The sequence below is a fragment of the Aphis gossypii genome, chromosome X (assembly GCF_020184175.1).
Source record: "Aphis gossypii isolate Hap1 chromosome X, ASM2018417v2, whole genome shotgun sequence".
Classification (NCBI taxonomy): domain Eukaryota; kingdom Metazoa; phylum Arthropoda; class Insecta; order Hemiptera; family Aphididae; genus Aphis; species Aphis gossypii.
This window is the reverse complement of record NC_065533.1, coordinates 10,344,660-10,361,263: the sequence shown is the minus strand read 5'-3', so window position 1 is coordinate 10,361,263 and position 16,604 is coordinate 10,344,660. Positions and strand designations below refer to the sequence as shown.

The 16,604-nt window shown below is 26.9% G+C and overlaps 2 protein-coding genes across 2 annotated transcripts; one reads left to right on the top strand and one right to left on the bottom strand.

Annotated features, from left to right (window-relative positions):
* Nucleotides 1-684: 684 nt before the first annotated feature.
* LOC114133008 (mucin-5AC-like) lies at nt 685-10,544 on the bottom strand. The gene is made up of 2 exons (XM_050207020.1): nt 10,443-10,544; nt 685-1,885 (listed from the first exon to the last, which is right to left on the bottom strand). The coding sequence occupies exon 2, from the start codon at nt 1,879-1,881 to the stop codon at nt 685-687; it is 1,197 nt and encodes a 398-aa protein (XP_050062977.1). The 5' UTR covers nt 1,882-1,885; nt 10,443-10,544.
* A 2,066-nt stretch (nt 10,545-12,610) lies between these two features.
* LOC114133004 (uncharacterized) lies at nt 12,611-13,856 on the top strand. The gene has a single exon (XM_027998619.2). The coding sequence runs from the start codon at nt 12,783-12,785 to the stop codon at nt 13,677-13,679; it is 897 nt and encodes a 298-aa protein (XP_027854420.1). The 5' UTR covers nt 12,611-12,782; the 3' UTR covers nt 13,680-13,856.
* The last annotated feature ends 2,748 nt before the right edge of the window (nt 13,857-16,604 follow it).

Genomic DNA, 16,604 nt, shown 5'->3' with positions numbered 1-16,604 from the left:
GTTTTATTTTAATGGCATCTGATAGCACTACCAAGTCATGATTTTCAAACATCAATCATAATATTTTTGGAGAAAGTTTTAAAATTAGGCATACAATAAAATATGATGAAATAATAGTTTATTTTTGATCCATATTAAATACAATAATGATTATACAGTAGTGAATATAAAGCCATTAAATAATAAATATTTTCAGTAATCAGTATGGCAATCATATATACACATACATATTACTTAATAATGATAATAAAATGGGTGTCATGAAATATGTATATAAGATTGTTTGGTTTTTAGTATTTTTAAAAAAATGTGAAATAAATTAATAGTAGGATTATTGTTATGTATATCTAAGAAATCATTCGAATGTATCAATAAAAGGAACAAAAAGAAGAATCTTAAAAGGAAATTTAAGAATATGTAAGTCATAAAAAATATGTGTAACATTAGAAAAATCAATTATAATCTTGTTATTATGATTTGAATTAGTAGTGGTAGAAAAAAAGTAGGTACTTTTCAGGAGCAAGTTTTTACACACTGTGGTCACTGAATAGATTTGTATAATTATGGAAGTACTCTTTGAATAGGTTGTAGTTGGAAATAATGTTGGAGTTGTTATTGGAATATTTGTTGATTTTAGAATAGTCACCGAAGAAGCTTGTGTAATGCCGGTAATTTATTTAGCGTCTATTTAGGTGAAGTTGTTGTAGTAAATTTTGGTTCCAACGTGGTTGGTTGAGTGATTTCTTTAACTTTAGAAACATTCTTTGAATCGGTTGTGGTTGGAACTGATGTTGGTGTAGTTAATGGAATATCTGTTGATTTTGGAGTAGTCACCGAAGAGGCTTGTGAAATGCTGGTAGAAGATTTTGGTTCCAATGTGGTCGGTTGATTGATTTCTGTAATTTTGGAAACATCCTTTGAATCGGTTGTTGTTGGAACTGATGTTGGTGTAGTTAATGGAATATTTGTTGATTTTGGAGTAGTCACCGAAGAATCTTGTGTAATGCTGGTAGTATATTTAGAATCTATTGTGGTAGATGAAGATTGAGGTAAAGTTATTGTAGTATATTTTGGTTCCAATGGGGTCGGTTGAGTGATTTCTGTAACTTTAGAAACATCTTTTGAATCTGTTGTGGTTGGAACTGATGTTGGTGTAGTTAATGGAATATCTGTTGATTTTGGAGTAGTCACCGAAGAATCTTGTGTAATGCTGGTAGTATATTTAGAATCTATTGTGGTAGATGGAGATTGAGGTAAAGTTATTGTAGTATATTTTGGTTCCAATGGGGTCGGTTGAGTGATTTCTGTAATTTTAGAAACATCTTTTGAATCTGTTGTGGTTGGAACTGATGTTGGTGTAGTTAATGGAATACCTGTTGATTTTGGAGTAGTCACCGAAGAATCTTGTGTAATGCCGGTAGTATATTTAGAATCTATTGTGGTAGATGGAGATTGAGGTAAAGTTATTGTAGTATATTTTGGTTCCAATGGGGTCGGTTGAGTGATTTCTGTAATTTTAGAAACATCTTTTGAATCTGTTGTGGTTGGAACTGATGTTGGTGTAGTTAATGGAGTATCTGTTGATTTTGGAGAAGTCACCGAAGAGGCTTGTGAAATGCTGGTAGAAGATTTTGGTTCCAACGTGGTCGGTTGATTGATTTCTGTAATTTTTGAAATATCCTTTGAGAAGGTTGTGGTTGGAATAGATGTCGACATAGTTATTTGTGTATCTGTTTTTGTTGACGGAAGATCATTTATTAAAGGATTTTTTGTATTATTAAATTCGTTGTTAAATTGGTCCTTGTATTTCAATACTGCTGCCTGATTCAATATAACCATCGTTGATAATGATAACACAAACCATACTTGCACTGAAATCATTTTTCTAAAAAACAAAATTAAAATAAAATATCAGAAAAATTATAAAATACGTATTGTTATTCTTAATAATAGAACGAGATCGAAAATCGAAATTATTTATTTGGATTAACATTGATTTGTTTTGCAGCTTATTTCTTAAACTTAACTTCTATATGTTAAATTATATTTCTTTGTTATTAGAATATTTAAAGAGTTGTATCAAGATGATTTATTTCACAGAAGTGCTGTAAAAATACCTTTCAGAATTTATAAATTGTTTCTTATACTTCTAATCTCATAATCGTAACCCTAAAGCAAAATATATTTTTTAAAAATGTCAACTTATGCTTGTATAATATGTTTTTTTTAATTATAAATATATTTCAAAATAATTAAATTTCAATGATCATTATATTTTTTCATTGGAATATTCAGTGAAGATTAAGTTTCACAGAAACTATATAAAATAACTGGAGATGTTTATTAGATATTACTAATACTAAAGAATGAGAAAATAATAAAAAAGATGTTAGCTATGCATTAATCTGAATACTATCATGGTAGGTATAATATGTAATTTACACCATAATAATAGACGTTTCTATTTACAACCAAATCCATGTATTTACAACAAAATTCACATTCATGTAATTTTTATGTTATGCTAAAATAATTTTTTTCAAGTTTTAATTTAAGGCATCTTTAAAGTATAGGTAGTTGATAATAAATATTTAACTAACACAATAGTTATGATTTTATTTATTTTTTCCATTTAAAAAATATTGTAATATTAATTCTATATATTATGTAATAATAGTTGTTTGATGTAAATATATTTTGAGGTGTCTATTCGTTTTTTTTTATAACTAAAATATTGATAATAATTTTAATGTTAAAATAAATAAATGTATTAGTGTTAAAAATTATAAAAATTATAAAAAAATATTAATGTAATATTAGTGTAAATTTATTTTACATTGATTTGAAAGAGTATAATATCATACTTTGGAAACAATGTCGTTATATAAGTTTTATCCATGTTCCTATAGTAAAACCTATTTTTTTTCATGAATAGGATATAAATTATATAAAAGTATATTATATTGTATTTATGGTACATGATAAAAGGATAAGTTATAATTATTTGTTCACTTTACCAAAAAAAGATAATCATTTTTGTACAGTTTATGATATAATATTTTACACAATATTTTTGATAGTTTGTTTAATTTAAAATGATATATATTAACTAGGTAAATCAAAAGTATATTAGTACACACCTGATTGTTTAATATTGATTGCTTAGATGGAACTTGTGTTGGAACTCACTAGTGACACGATAGTTTCCAATGTCACGCTTTAAATACTTTTTTTTTATAATAACTAGAATTTTTGTTTAATTATATGCATTTATTATTTTTTTTATGGACTCATAAATTGAATTAATTATAGGTAGTCTGTTAAAATATTATTATCCGTGAATAAATATAATGGTCTTACATAAAGATAACGTAACATATTAATTGTGACAATAAAATGGTAGGTAACTTTGCACTTTGTAATTTGATAGTGTACAATTTATCATCACTATAGTTAAACTATATTGTTTTTATCATTCTTTGTGAGATTACCTATTAAATTCGGTGACTTAAAATAGTTAAAATTAAAAATACACAATTTAAATTATAGCTATTTTATAGCATTAGCTACTTAGTTATATTTACTGACGTATTATTTAATTAGGTATCTATATACGTTTTAATAATATGTGTACATTTCTTAGTAACATTAACAATTTATGTAGGCAAATAATATGATATTCGATAGTTTAGTTTTTAATAAGTTACACTTATAATTTAATCAATTTGATACTTGCATCCTATCAAGTATCAGTCATGAAATTGGAAATAAACCGGTACATACTACTTGTGGCCGAAATTAATGTTTGTATTAGGTGAGTTGCATCCTGTAAAACGATTCAAAAAGGATCGTAGCCTTTTTTCCTCCCAGTATACTTTTTTTATAATCTAGTTGCATTCCAAATATATCGATGTATTAAAAAATTAATAAAAAATAAACATTGATGTTTATATAAATTTATAATAAATCAATTAGGTTAGGTTTTTGTCATGATTTTCATAATCATAATTACATAGAGTTTAAGTTTTTACATACTTATATGGTTGAAATTTAATTGAAATGTTTATTATAAAATTAAATGGTGAAATTTGTTTTTTTTATCTTTCTATTTCTATATTATGTTTCCAGCATTAAATGTATATTTGTAGTATTAATGTTATCAATAAATTAAGTCATAAATTATGTATCAATTTGGAATGATTTTAAGATGTTAATAAATTGGAAAATATGTGGAGGACTAGAATAAAAATAAGAATTAAATTTTGAGTGAATAAAGATTTACAGTATAAATGTTGTACTTTTTAAACTACCTATTTTATATAATACTATTATAGTGATATAGGTAAACATATGGGTACAGTTTATGAAGTTTATGAATTATAGATTTTAGTGATATTAGCAAGTAATATCAATAATAGATACAGCCTTCATGAGTCCCCAAAACGAGACTCAAATTGGTCAAGTCTCCTACCTATCTAAAAAATAAACATTTTTAACATGCAGCTAAATTAACAAAACTCTGAAATAATTACATGTAGGTACTTACCGTAGGTATATTAATGTATAATTTTGCTCATAGCTAGGTTTTTATGTACCATCTATTTTAATTTTATATTATAAGGCCACAATAATATATCTTTATGTTTTGATTTTTAATTAAATATAAATTTGTATTTTAAACATTATAAAATGTATACATATTACATACAATAAACTAAATATATTAGTCATCAAACAATGAAATTTATAATGATTAATCAACAATAGTACATAATGAATAAAATGTTATTAAATCTATTTTTTCATTTAATTTATTATAAAATCTTTATATTATTATAATATTATAAAGGAATTAGGAAGGTATACTTTAATAATATTCGACGCAAAGCCGTTACCGCTTAAGCTATGAGTATAAAATTTGGATTTATAAAGTTTTGTTTTGTGATGTAGACAGTAGACACCCGTTAAGAAAGAATTTTTCAACAATTTTATTTTAAAGGGTTGAAACCGGTAAAAAAAAATAAAATAAGTCAGGTTGTTATACCAACTATATAAAAGTTATTGTATCTTATCATCGTAGTAAAAAAATTGATATGATTTTGAAACTTAAGGGTTGGAAATTATAAGCTTACGTACATACATCGCGGGGTTCGCAATCCACCACAGGTGGATTGCCTATACCTGTTAATATACTGCTTGCATAATTATAAGAGAGTTTCACTGGCCATGCCAAGCTTAATGGCTGTAATATGACCTGACAAACTCACTAACTGATAAACGTTGAGCCTAAACAATGATAGATCAAGGCTTGCAATTTATTCAGTACATTCGTATCACAAATTTAGTGCTCAATAAGAAAGCATTTTACAAAATTCGCATTTTAAAGTGGTGTTAGACTAAGCTCTTTGAAAATAAATTCAAAATGGTCAATAAAAATGTCTAAGTTTTGAACACCGTTAAACCTTATATTAAATAACAAATCGAACAAAATTTGAATCATGTTATAGAATTGGCAATTTTAACGGAGTCAGATAGTATTGTATAAATTAATTTATTTTAGTATAGCCATTTTTCATATATTGAATGTGTATCTGTGTTATTAATATAAACAATTATTTTAAATCGATTAAAGAAAAAAAAAGTTGTATTTTATACTGTCAAGTTCATGGTCAGATTAAATATCAAAATCAATTATATGCTGCACAGTAAATTATGTGTAACTATTGGGAATTTTGTCAATTTCATTTATTTTGATTATTAAATTAGTAATTTTTTTCGTGCGGTCTACCTCACGTTTCTACACGTCATATGCGGTCTATAACATACTTTTTATACGTAATTAAATTATGGTAGAATTATATTATATTTAATTTAATGGCACACAATATGTATTAAAAATAATTCAATAAAACAATACACGCCACGATCTAACCCTAAATTAGGTTAAATTAGGTAAAAAAAAAAAAAAAAAAATAGATAAAGAAAAATAATTATAAAAACAAATAAAATAATATAGTATGTCACTATGTATGCAAAGCGAAAAATAATTATAAAAATAAATAAAATAATATAATATGTCAATATGTATAAGAATCAAAAAATACTATACTATGTATATATTATATAATCTTCATTTTTACTATTTAAATTAGGTATAATATAACTTTACATCTCTTAAAAAACATTCATATATATCATCATTGTTATTTCTTAGACGCCACTATTGATCCGCTAAATACGAGGGTAGTAATGATGGTGATGTACTATGCATTTTTTTACGATTCAAAGTTTTAAACCTCCCCATAAACTATCTATGCGCTGTGTGTGTGCGCTATTGATAGGATCGACAAAAAATTGGGAATGGTTTACGGTTTTATTTATGTACCTTTTCTAATGTTTTATATGCAAGCTATTCATCTGAGTGTATTTCTGTACCAATTTTAATTTCATTTTGAATTATTCCGTGCAGTGTCTGCCTGTCTCTTTTTTCTACAACAAAGTATCTTGCCTCGATAACACCATTTTCGTCTTTTTGACACATTCCAAACACCCATAGACTAGTAAGTTTTTTGTCATAATTTTTATTACTAAAATCAGGTTCCTCTTCGTCGCTCACCTCGTTCACTGTTCACATCCATATTTTCAGTAGCAATATCAGCCCCTAATAATCGTCCTCTGTTGTACTTTCTTTTACCATGCATTAATGATCCTTGAACATTAGTATTTGTACCTCCTATTTTCCTTCTTTTTTTAAAAGCAGCTAATGGTATTTCACGACATAAATTCATCTAGTCGTGAACTGTGTGATTTCCTCTTCCAGTTAATTTTATTATGGTATTTTTTGGTATTTCAAGACACCAATAATAAGCTAATTCTAAAATATCTGACAACGATAACCCACTATTATATTGACAATTTTTATCTTTGTACATAAAAAAGTGTTACCTTTACGGACGGACTAAGTTCTTTGGCAACCTATTTTAGTACATCGTATCAAGGTTCGTTCTTTTCCCTGTTCTTTGTGAGTAATTATAGAATTCATCCATATCGAGGTGTTGAATCGAATTTTCTCACCACATCATCAAGATCAAAAGTACGTTTTTTGCTGTATGAAGTGTAAAAACGTATTTACGTAACACAATAGGGGAAAATCGGTTGAATTGGATTAGCTCTTCTAACAATGCAAAAAGAAATTTACGTCGATCTTAATGATGTGGTGAGAAGACTCGATTCAACACTTCGATAAGGATGAATTATATAATTACTAATTTGATATACCAACTATTATTATAATTTTATTTTATTAATATAATTATTGATTAATATGTATATTGTATGAATATTTATGTATAAATATAAATATTATTTGTTTATTGCTTATTTATTTTATAATATTTTTATGTTAATTTAGTTAATTTAGTTTTGTTGATAGTTTATTTAGTGGAATAAATATATTTATAGTATGTACTACTAAAAATATTCATAACCCTCACCTTGGAAAAAGTTTTTAGTTAGAGCACTGTATAAAATGAGTAGGATAGAATGATTGGCCTTGTAAAGGGTTAAGCGGGATGTGATGACTTGATGTCGAAGATGAGGGAGAGAAGTCTAGATTTAAAATAATAGGATAGGAAATTATAGGAGCCCTATAAATATAACGAAGAGTTAGAGCAGAAGTGGAATCCATATCGGACTAGGCTCGGCTCTGATCGACTTATAACATTAATTTATCACGGGAGAAACTAACGGCGGCAGTATTAGTGGCGAATCCTTCACTAAATGTAGTTTGGTGGAACTAACGCAGTAATAGCGAAAATCCAAGACAGTAACGGAACTTTAAAGTCGGATTATTGACGTTCTCGGATTTAACCGGACTCTAAAGACTAAACACGGTTTTCCGTGAACTTGAAAGAATGGACTTTTTTTTATATAGTCGGTGACGTTAACGCTTTAGTCCGTTCAAAATAAAGAACCTAGTCGGCGGTGGTTAGACAACAACCGATTGTCTATCTCCATCAAAGTTAACCATCCGTAAGCCAATCGTACATAGGGACTACGCTCTTGCGCAGTAGTTGACCGCCGACATGGTTTCTTATTTTGAATGGACTTTAGGTCTACATTCTACACATGCCAACTTAACATGATACACATATAGATAAGAAACGAGAGTAGGTGGAAAAATAGTTTTATCATATTATGATATCAACTGCTATAACTTGGAGAATGTTTCCTATTTTAAGTATATGCCTACTTTCAACATCAGTATTGCATAAATGATACTCAATCTCGTGAATGGATCAGAAAGAGTCACGGTGAAAATAAATAAATGGAGGGGGTGAAGAATCCATAATTACGTGTTATTACACACTAATCACTTTCAATTAAGATTTAATAGTAAGAAGACAGAGAAAATGGTTAAAAGAAGATTCAATGTTTTGAAAGCCGACCGAGATATATTTCTAAAATTACTAACGAAGAATGTTTAACGGACACTTTATTTCGAACGATGAAGATTTACATCATACAGCGGAATACTTAATTTTTGCGTAAATGTAAATTTGTGAAATATCCATACAGAAAAAAAAATTACAAAAACATAGATCAACTAGATAGTAATTTTGTAGGATTGGGGAGCAATTTTATAGAACATATGAAATGTTTTAGAGTTTTAAGTGATTTTAACTCTTTTATTCTAACTTTCAACTAATCGTCTCATTAATGTAGGTATAGGTACATACACATATTTTATATTTTATAATAAATTACAAATATTTCAAATTTAATGCTTCAATAATAGAAAAAAAATTGTTCAATTTTATATTGAATATAATTTATAATTTATTGTAATATTATAAATCATAAACAATCACAACGAATATTTATATATTTACATACACAAATACAATGAATTTTTATACAGGCTTTAATTTTAAATTTTCCTAAAGACCAGTATCACTTTCTTGATAGCTTAAGTACTAGACTTATTAAAAATATTTGGGATAAATTTACAGAAGCTTAAATGTTTTATTTGAAATGGCATTTTTTATGAATGATGGTCATCAAAACAAATTAGCTATCGCGGTCACTGCAAAAGGTAGAAAAAACCAAAAACTTTTCATAACGGGCTTAGAAGATTCATATTCTATGTTGATATTAGAATCTGTATTATTAAGAGAAGAAGTTGATGTAATATTTGAACCAGCGGTGATCACTGTAGAGTTTTGTGTAACTTTGGAGGTAACTTTTGATTGGGTTGTAGTTGGAAATGATGTTGCTGTAGTCTTTGAAATATCATTTGATTTTGAAGTAGTCATCGAAGAGGCTTGTGTAAAATCTGTAATATATTTAGAGTTAATTGTGGTAGATAATGATGTGGGTACAGTTCTTGTATTATATTTTAGTTTTAATAGAAATATTTGAAGGATTTGAGTACCTTTGGTAAAATCCTTCAAGTTAAGTATTGCTGCCTGATTGAATATAACCATCGTTGCTAACACAACCCATACTTGCACTGGAAACATTTTCTTATAAACATAATTAATACATAATATTAACAAATAATAAAAAAAAAATGTTGTTGTTCTGAACCATGTATCAAGACTTCTAGGATTTTTATATTTAGGTTATTATTCATTTTTGTTACAGTTTTTTTTAAACATTTTTTTCTTCCTAAGCCTTCTAACCTAACTTAACATCTATATGTTAAATTCTAATTTTTCTATACTGAATTTTTTAAATATTTATAAGAAAATGACTTATTATTCAACTGTTTTTTTTTAACTACCTTTCAGGATTTATAAACTGTATCATATGCTTTTAATTTCATAATCAAAACTCTAAAGCAAAATATTCAACTAATACAATAAATATTAGGTGGTAATGTTTTATTTATTTTTTCCATTTAAAAAATATTGTAATATTTATTCTATATATTATGTAATAATAGTTGTTTAATGTAAATATATTTGAGGTGTCTATTCGTTTTTTTTATAACTAAAATATTGATAATAATTTTAATGTTAAAATAAATAAATGTATTAGTGTTAAAAATTATAAAAATTATAAAAAAATATTAATGTAATATAAGTGTAAATTTATTTTACACTGATTTGAAAGAGTATAATATCATACTTTGGAAACAATGTCGTTATATAAGTTTTATCCATGTTCCTATAGTAAAACCTATTTTTTTTCATGAATAGGATATAAATTATATAAAAGTTAATTATATTGTATTTATGGTACATGATACAAGGACAAGTTATAATTATTTGTTCACTTTACCAAAATAAGATATTCATTTTTGTACAGTTTATGATAATATCATAAATATTATATATATCATATTATATTATAATATTTTTTCACAATATTTTTGATAGTTTGTTTGATTTAAAATGATATATATTAACTAGGTAAATCAAAAGTATATTAATACACACCTGATTGTTTAATATTGATTGCTTAGATGGAACTTGTGTTGGAACTCACTAGTGACACAATAGTTTCCAATATCACGCTTTAAATACTTTTTTTTTTTACTATAGGTACCTAACTAGAATTTTTGTTTAATTATATGCATTTATTATTTTTTTTTATGGACTCATAAATTGAATTAATTATAGGTAGTCTATTATATTATTATATCTGAATAAATATAATGGTCTTACATAAAGATAACGTAACACGTTAATTTTGACATTAAAAAAGGTAATGTGAATTCGAGAACTTAAAACCAGTATAATTCTATAACCTGTATTGCACTTTCATTTAGTCACATATATAATACCTAGCTAATTTATAGTCTTTAGTAGCAAAGTTTTCAATATAATGCATGATAAAATATTTTACAATTTGGTTTTTGATAGGTAAGTTACAGTATTTTTTTTGTGCTATTATATAGTTACCTAGTCTAGATTTTAACCATCAAAATTATTTATTTATTTATTTTTGGTATTAACTCCAATCGGAAATTATGTAGGTAAATACAAATATAAAGTGAATATATGTATAGGTAGCTTAGAGTAAAAATTAAATAAATATAACAACAATGCAATTAAGGCATAAATAAGTATCATAAAATAAAAAGTTATAAATTAGTGTAAAAATTAGAGGAAGCATCATTAAGTGAACGTAGCATTCTTCTTATCTACATACCTAATAGGTATTCTTTCTCATTATTTTTGTCTAAAGTCATTGGGTCGTTTAATTAGAGTTCCTGAAATCTGAAAGTCCGTAACATAAGATATTTATTGTGTTTGCTCTATAATATATTTTTTATGTACCTTATGACATCAGTAAAAAGGTGACAAATGTATTAATGTGTTTTGTTTTATTCTTTTTAAATATTTAAAACATTAATATTTTTATTTATTTATTTGTATGGCTAATATCGTTCTCAGCTATCTTATTATCTACTCATTGTAACCATATTGATAACCATAAGTAACAAATTCTTATTGTAAACATTAAACTACTTTCTATTATGCCTAATTGCCTAAGATATTTATATTCTATTGTAAATAATTAACTGTAAACTATACCTACATGGCTACATGTAATGAAAAAATGGGCATAGTAAATAAATAAAATCTTAGAAAATTAATTTTCATTGTATCATTGAGTCGTTGTGATTGTTTGTGTTTTATGTATTTAATGAAAATATATTTATTTCACCATTTTTAGTATTTAAAAAATAACTAAATGTCTTATTGAATTTTTAATTGGAATAGTTCTATCATAAACACAAAAAATAAATAACGTATTTATGTAAACCTATAACCAAACATAAAAACTATAATTTTTAGGTTGATGTAAAATAATTGTAAAGTGAATAATGTTTTTAAAAAAAATAGTCAATTATGGTGAGTTGTTTAAAGACAAAAAATATGATGGTTCTAAACATCCTATTATGATCTCCATAGGTTAGGTTTTAAATTTTTACGAAATCCGAAATTCAAGAGTAAAAAACGATTTACTATCAAATTAAGTTAGATTTTTGTTTTAGTTAAAAATTTACTATCCATTTGTAAAATATTGAAACATATACCAGTTGTTTAAATTGCCATTTTTTGTGCATAATTTAATTTAGTGGTATTTAAAACAAAAATTACCTACATTTTTAGCTACCTAGTGGAATATATATATCCTAGGCTGACAAATAATTTCCGTTCAGAATCATTTTTCATATATAACGATATCTATCATTGCAATCAATTTTAACACATATCCTTTATAGTGTCTTATTCTATATTCGAAGTCCTCTCGGTACCTACTGTATAGCAGAACATTACCCACTTGACCATTCTTTTTTATGTTAATTTGTTTTTAATACTTCTGATTACAATAAATTTATATTTCATAATAATTTAAAAAAAGACTTGATTGTGTTATATGTTCTCATATATAATAGGTAATAAATAAATACGTATACTACATCACTACTACCCATACTATCAAAATAAATATGTTTCTGAATTAAGAAAATAAAATTATCATAAAAGAATAATATGATTTAATAAGGTATATATTTTGCATAATTTAAAATATTATATATTACGAGTAATAGGCATAGGTAATAAATAATAATTATTAAGGGACATCTTAGCAACGTTGTAACAAGGAAAATATAAACAAAATGTTTTAATTCGATGTACGTGTGTTATTCAAAGATTAAGAAAATTACGAATAGAAGAAACTCTTCACTAAATAATTGAACGAAATTTTACCATATAACACTTACAACCAACATCAGAAACACTATTATAAACACTAACGAAACAATGAGCAAAAACGATGTGGATGAGTGCGTGTCAGCACAATGTTGTTGCAGATTGATAATAAATAAATGCGATGAAAAATCTGCCCCTACAAAAGTTGTGAAACCACGAAAAGGTCGTGACGAACATACTAAAAACTCTGAAATGATCTTATGTGATTTCTTAAAATCACAGCCGGTGTCGGTCTTCATAAAAGCCCTACAGGACAATGGATCCAAGACAAAAGACTCGAAAGACAAGCAACGTGGTACGAATGACCCAATTAAGGTACCAGGTCCGGTAAATCACATTTGTCATCAACCGCCAACTGCCGACCGCGAAGAGAAGAATCCTAGGCACCATCACCAAGATATTAATCAGAAACCGCAGGTCCAGTCCGAGTACGGCGTTTCGGAAGATCGAGTTATGTCGCAGATCATCATCAACATCGGTACGATAATAACCGATAGAGTCTGCAAGCGGGACTCATGTCAGCAGACTGATCCGGAAATTCAGACTACCGTCAGTCCGCCGACAAGTCAACCGACTTCTGTCTATCCGCCGATTAAAAAACCAACTTCTGTCTGTCCACCAGTCGAACGTCCAACTTCCATCTGTCCACCAGCCGAAAAAGACACCTCTGTTTGTTCACCGGCCAAACGTCCGACTTCCATCTGTCCGCCAGCAGAAAAAACCACATCCGTCTGTTCACCGGCCAAACGTCCAACCGCTGTTATTTCTCCCAAAGTTCGTCCACCTGTAGTTGAATCTATTCCGGTGGCACGAGACCGTAGTTGTCGTTACCAGGACAAAGCACCTTCCACTGGACCGAGCCTAGAACTAAAACCAGGTCTCAAGTCCGAAATTAAGTGGAAAATGAATTGTTGTTGTACTTGTCATTCAGATGTCTGTCTACCGTAGTACAAAAAAAAAAAATTACAGCTAATAAAATTTTGTATTTAAGCAAAACATAATACACCATCACAAAAGTACAATCAAAATTCTAATCTGATGTATTGTTGTTCCATAAGTCTTTTTGGCAAGTGAAGAAATATAATAGTATCTAATCAAAATTATAAAATATAAGATTTTACAGTATACGATGGTTTTAAACTTCTGAATAGCGTTAAAATTTGTAGCAGTTAAATGTGTAAAATAAAAAAAATATACTCACTAGGTTAAATAAAGTTATAATTCTTATTATTAGATATTTAATGTTTTTATAGTATTAATGGTATGATAATTTTAATATTTTAGAAATACATGTTTAAATAAATATCGGTTTTTAAACGAATTTGATATTGTTAATAACTAGTGTAAGCACGTTTTTCTTTCGTCGTTTTATCATTCTTATTAAGTTCAAATTAAAATAAATCAGGTAAAGATGGTTTCATTGTATATCATCGTTCTATTGGTCATAGATTTCTATTAATCTTATAAGGGAGAGAATTTTATTTTTTCTTATATACCTTTTAATTTATAATACAAACAAGCTCAAAATTCATAATTAAAAATGTTCATAACAATAAACATGAGTTTTAAGGGGTTAAATGAAAAAAATTGTAATAATTAACTGAGTTACACTGTACCTGAGTGTACGAAATCGGCAATAATATTCATTCGACTTATCGTAACTAATCATGCTTATAACATATAGAGAGTACCTATAGTTAAGTTATTAACAAGTAATTTTATGTAGTCGGGAGAATGAAAAGTGGCCGCTGGCGATTATGTTAGCAAAGGTTTTGTTCTTGAAAAACAGGGGTTCTCAAACTGAGTTATATACACTACTTTTAATAAATTAAAAATCCGACACTGTTTTTTCATTATTTTGGGAAGCCATTACGGAAATCGACCAATATATTTATACTAGCTGACCCTGTGCACTTCGTTGTTTGTTAAAAATAAAAACCAGTTCTAAAATATGATTCAAAATTTGTTTAATTTGTTGTTTAATATTCTGTTTAACGATGTTCAAAACTTAAATATTTTCATTAAAATAAATTTGTTAATAAAAACCGAATTGCCTGTGCTAGTTGTACATAAATACTTCGTAGTAAACACAGATGCATAGGTATCATTTTTACAGTGTTGAACAAATACACCTAATATAATCTATATATTGTATTGTTCTTATTAATATTGCGGTGGTGGTAAAATAATAACGGTGTTAACCGATTGCGCCGATTTTTCTATAGACTACCTGAAATAGTGAAATCTATACATATTTTGCGCCAATAAATTTATCACACATAAATAAGGTATAGGTACATTGATTGCACTAAGAAAGTTTAATATTATTTAGGTACTATAATATTTTTAGATATTTTATTTTAATTAAATAGTTACATATGTTAATTATAACATACTAAATGTATACGCAGGGCCGGTCTTAGGGGTAGGTGATCTGAGCGACCGCTAAGGGTACCAATACATTATGGGCGCCTTCAGAGTTCAGACATTAATTTGTTCATGAATTTATACGTTTTGTGTATATGAACATTACAAGTCACTATCAAAAAATCTAAAAATACTTTTGAAATTTGAATTAAATTAAATTATTATGTCATAAATACAATCAAACATATTATAGAATAACACCTAACATATAAAACAAATTGTAATATCAAAAATCTTAAAATATTAATATTATTTTTCAACTTCAGTATCGACGGTGTACCTAATTAATATATAACCTTCATTGTGGTCGTATCGCATTTCGTCGCCATTTCATTTCACCGCGGTACCATTTCGCCGCCAAATTAATCCCATTTTTCCACCGACCCATTTCACCGCAAAATGTTCAAATAATTTTTTCTTAAAATATGGTTACCTTTGTATTATTTTTTTTAACTAGCATTTTTTAAGCCAGGATAGGCGCTGGGAATAGCTAGCTTGCTATCCTTTCTTGAAAAACTATCCTCGTGTATTCCGGACTTAAGTGCTATACTACTATCTTAATTCTGAAGTTATCGATTGCTAAATCCCCAAAAATTATATAAAAAATAATGGAATGAATAGTGTGCCGTCGCAGCGATAACTACAAAGTTAACAACACATCCAGTGCCGTATGTGTGCCTTGTTTTTATTGTAGTTAAAACAAATCAAAGATCGTTAGTCACAATTTTTTTTTATAAGCGTTTATAGTTTGAATTTTTACGAAATACGTCAAAATCACGAAAATCTGCAAGTAATTTTGTAGTTAAAAAAATTATAAAATTTTTTTATGTATATATCTAAGGTCAGGTAAAAATTCAACAATAAGTTTGCCATAAGTTTTCCTTCAAGTAGCTATTTAGAGAAAACTTTAAGCATTATTATAGGAAAAATTTTGCGTAACGACAACGATTTATCCTCAAACGAATTAAATATTTGTTATAATTCAAAAGGTATAAGTTGTAGGTACTTTAAAATTTCACCAATTATTAAGATTGGAATTTTATTTACATAATTTAATTTTCAAAATATTTCACTTATTTTAATACTATTTATAGGCATTTGAAATATTTGTTTTTGTTTAGGTTTTTTTTTTTATATAAATATCGTTTAAATTTTTTTGGTTGAGTTCAAAAATTATAAGAACAAATAAGCACAATTTTTTTTATTAGTGTTTGAAGTTCAAATGTTGATAAAAATTCGTCAAAATCATGAATATTTACAAATTATTTTGTAGGTATAATTCATAAAAATTTTTGCTTAAGTGGCTAAGAGTTGAAAATAGAATACAAGATTTTCCATAAGTTTGACTAACAATAATTATAAAAGAACTTAAACTTTGGTGTATTCAGGCCATTAAAACATAAACCATCTTTTATACCAACCCCTGTAAATTATATTCTAGGCTGA

Bases quoted from the DNA above. Each gene is read 5' to 3' on its own strand.
- LOC114133008 (XM_050207020.1), bottom strand. From the start codon at position 1,881: ATGATTTCAGTGCAAGTATGGTTTGTGTTATCATTATCAACGATGGTT.
- LOC114133004 (XM_027998619.2), top strand. From the start codon at position 12,783: ATGAGCAAAAACGATGTGGATGAGTGCGTGTCAGCACAATGTTGTTGC.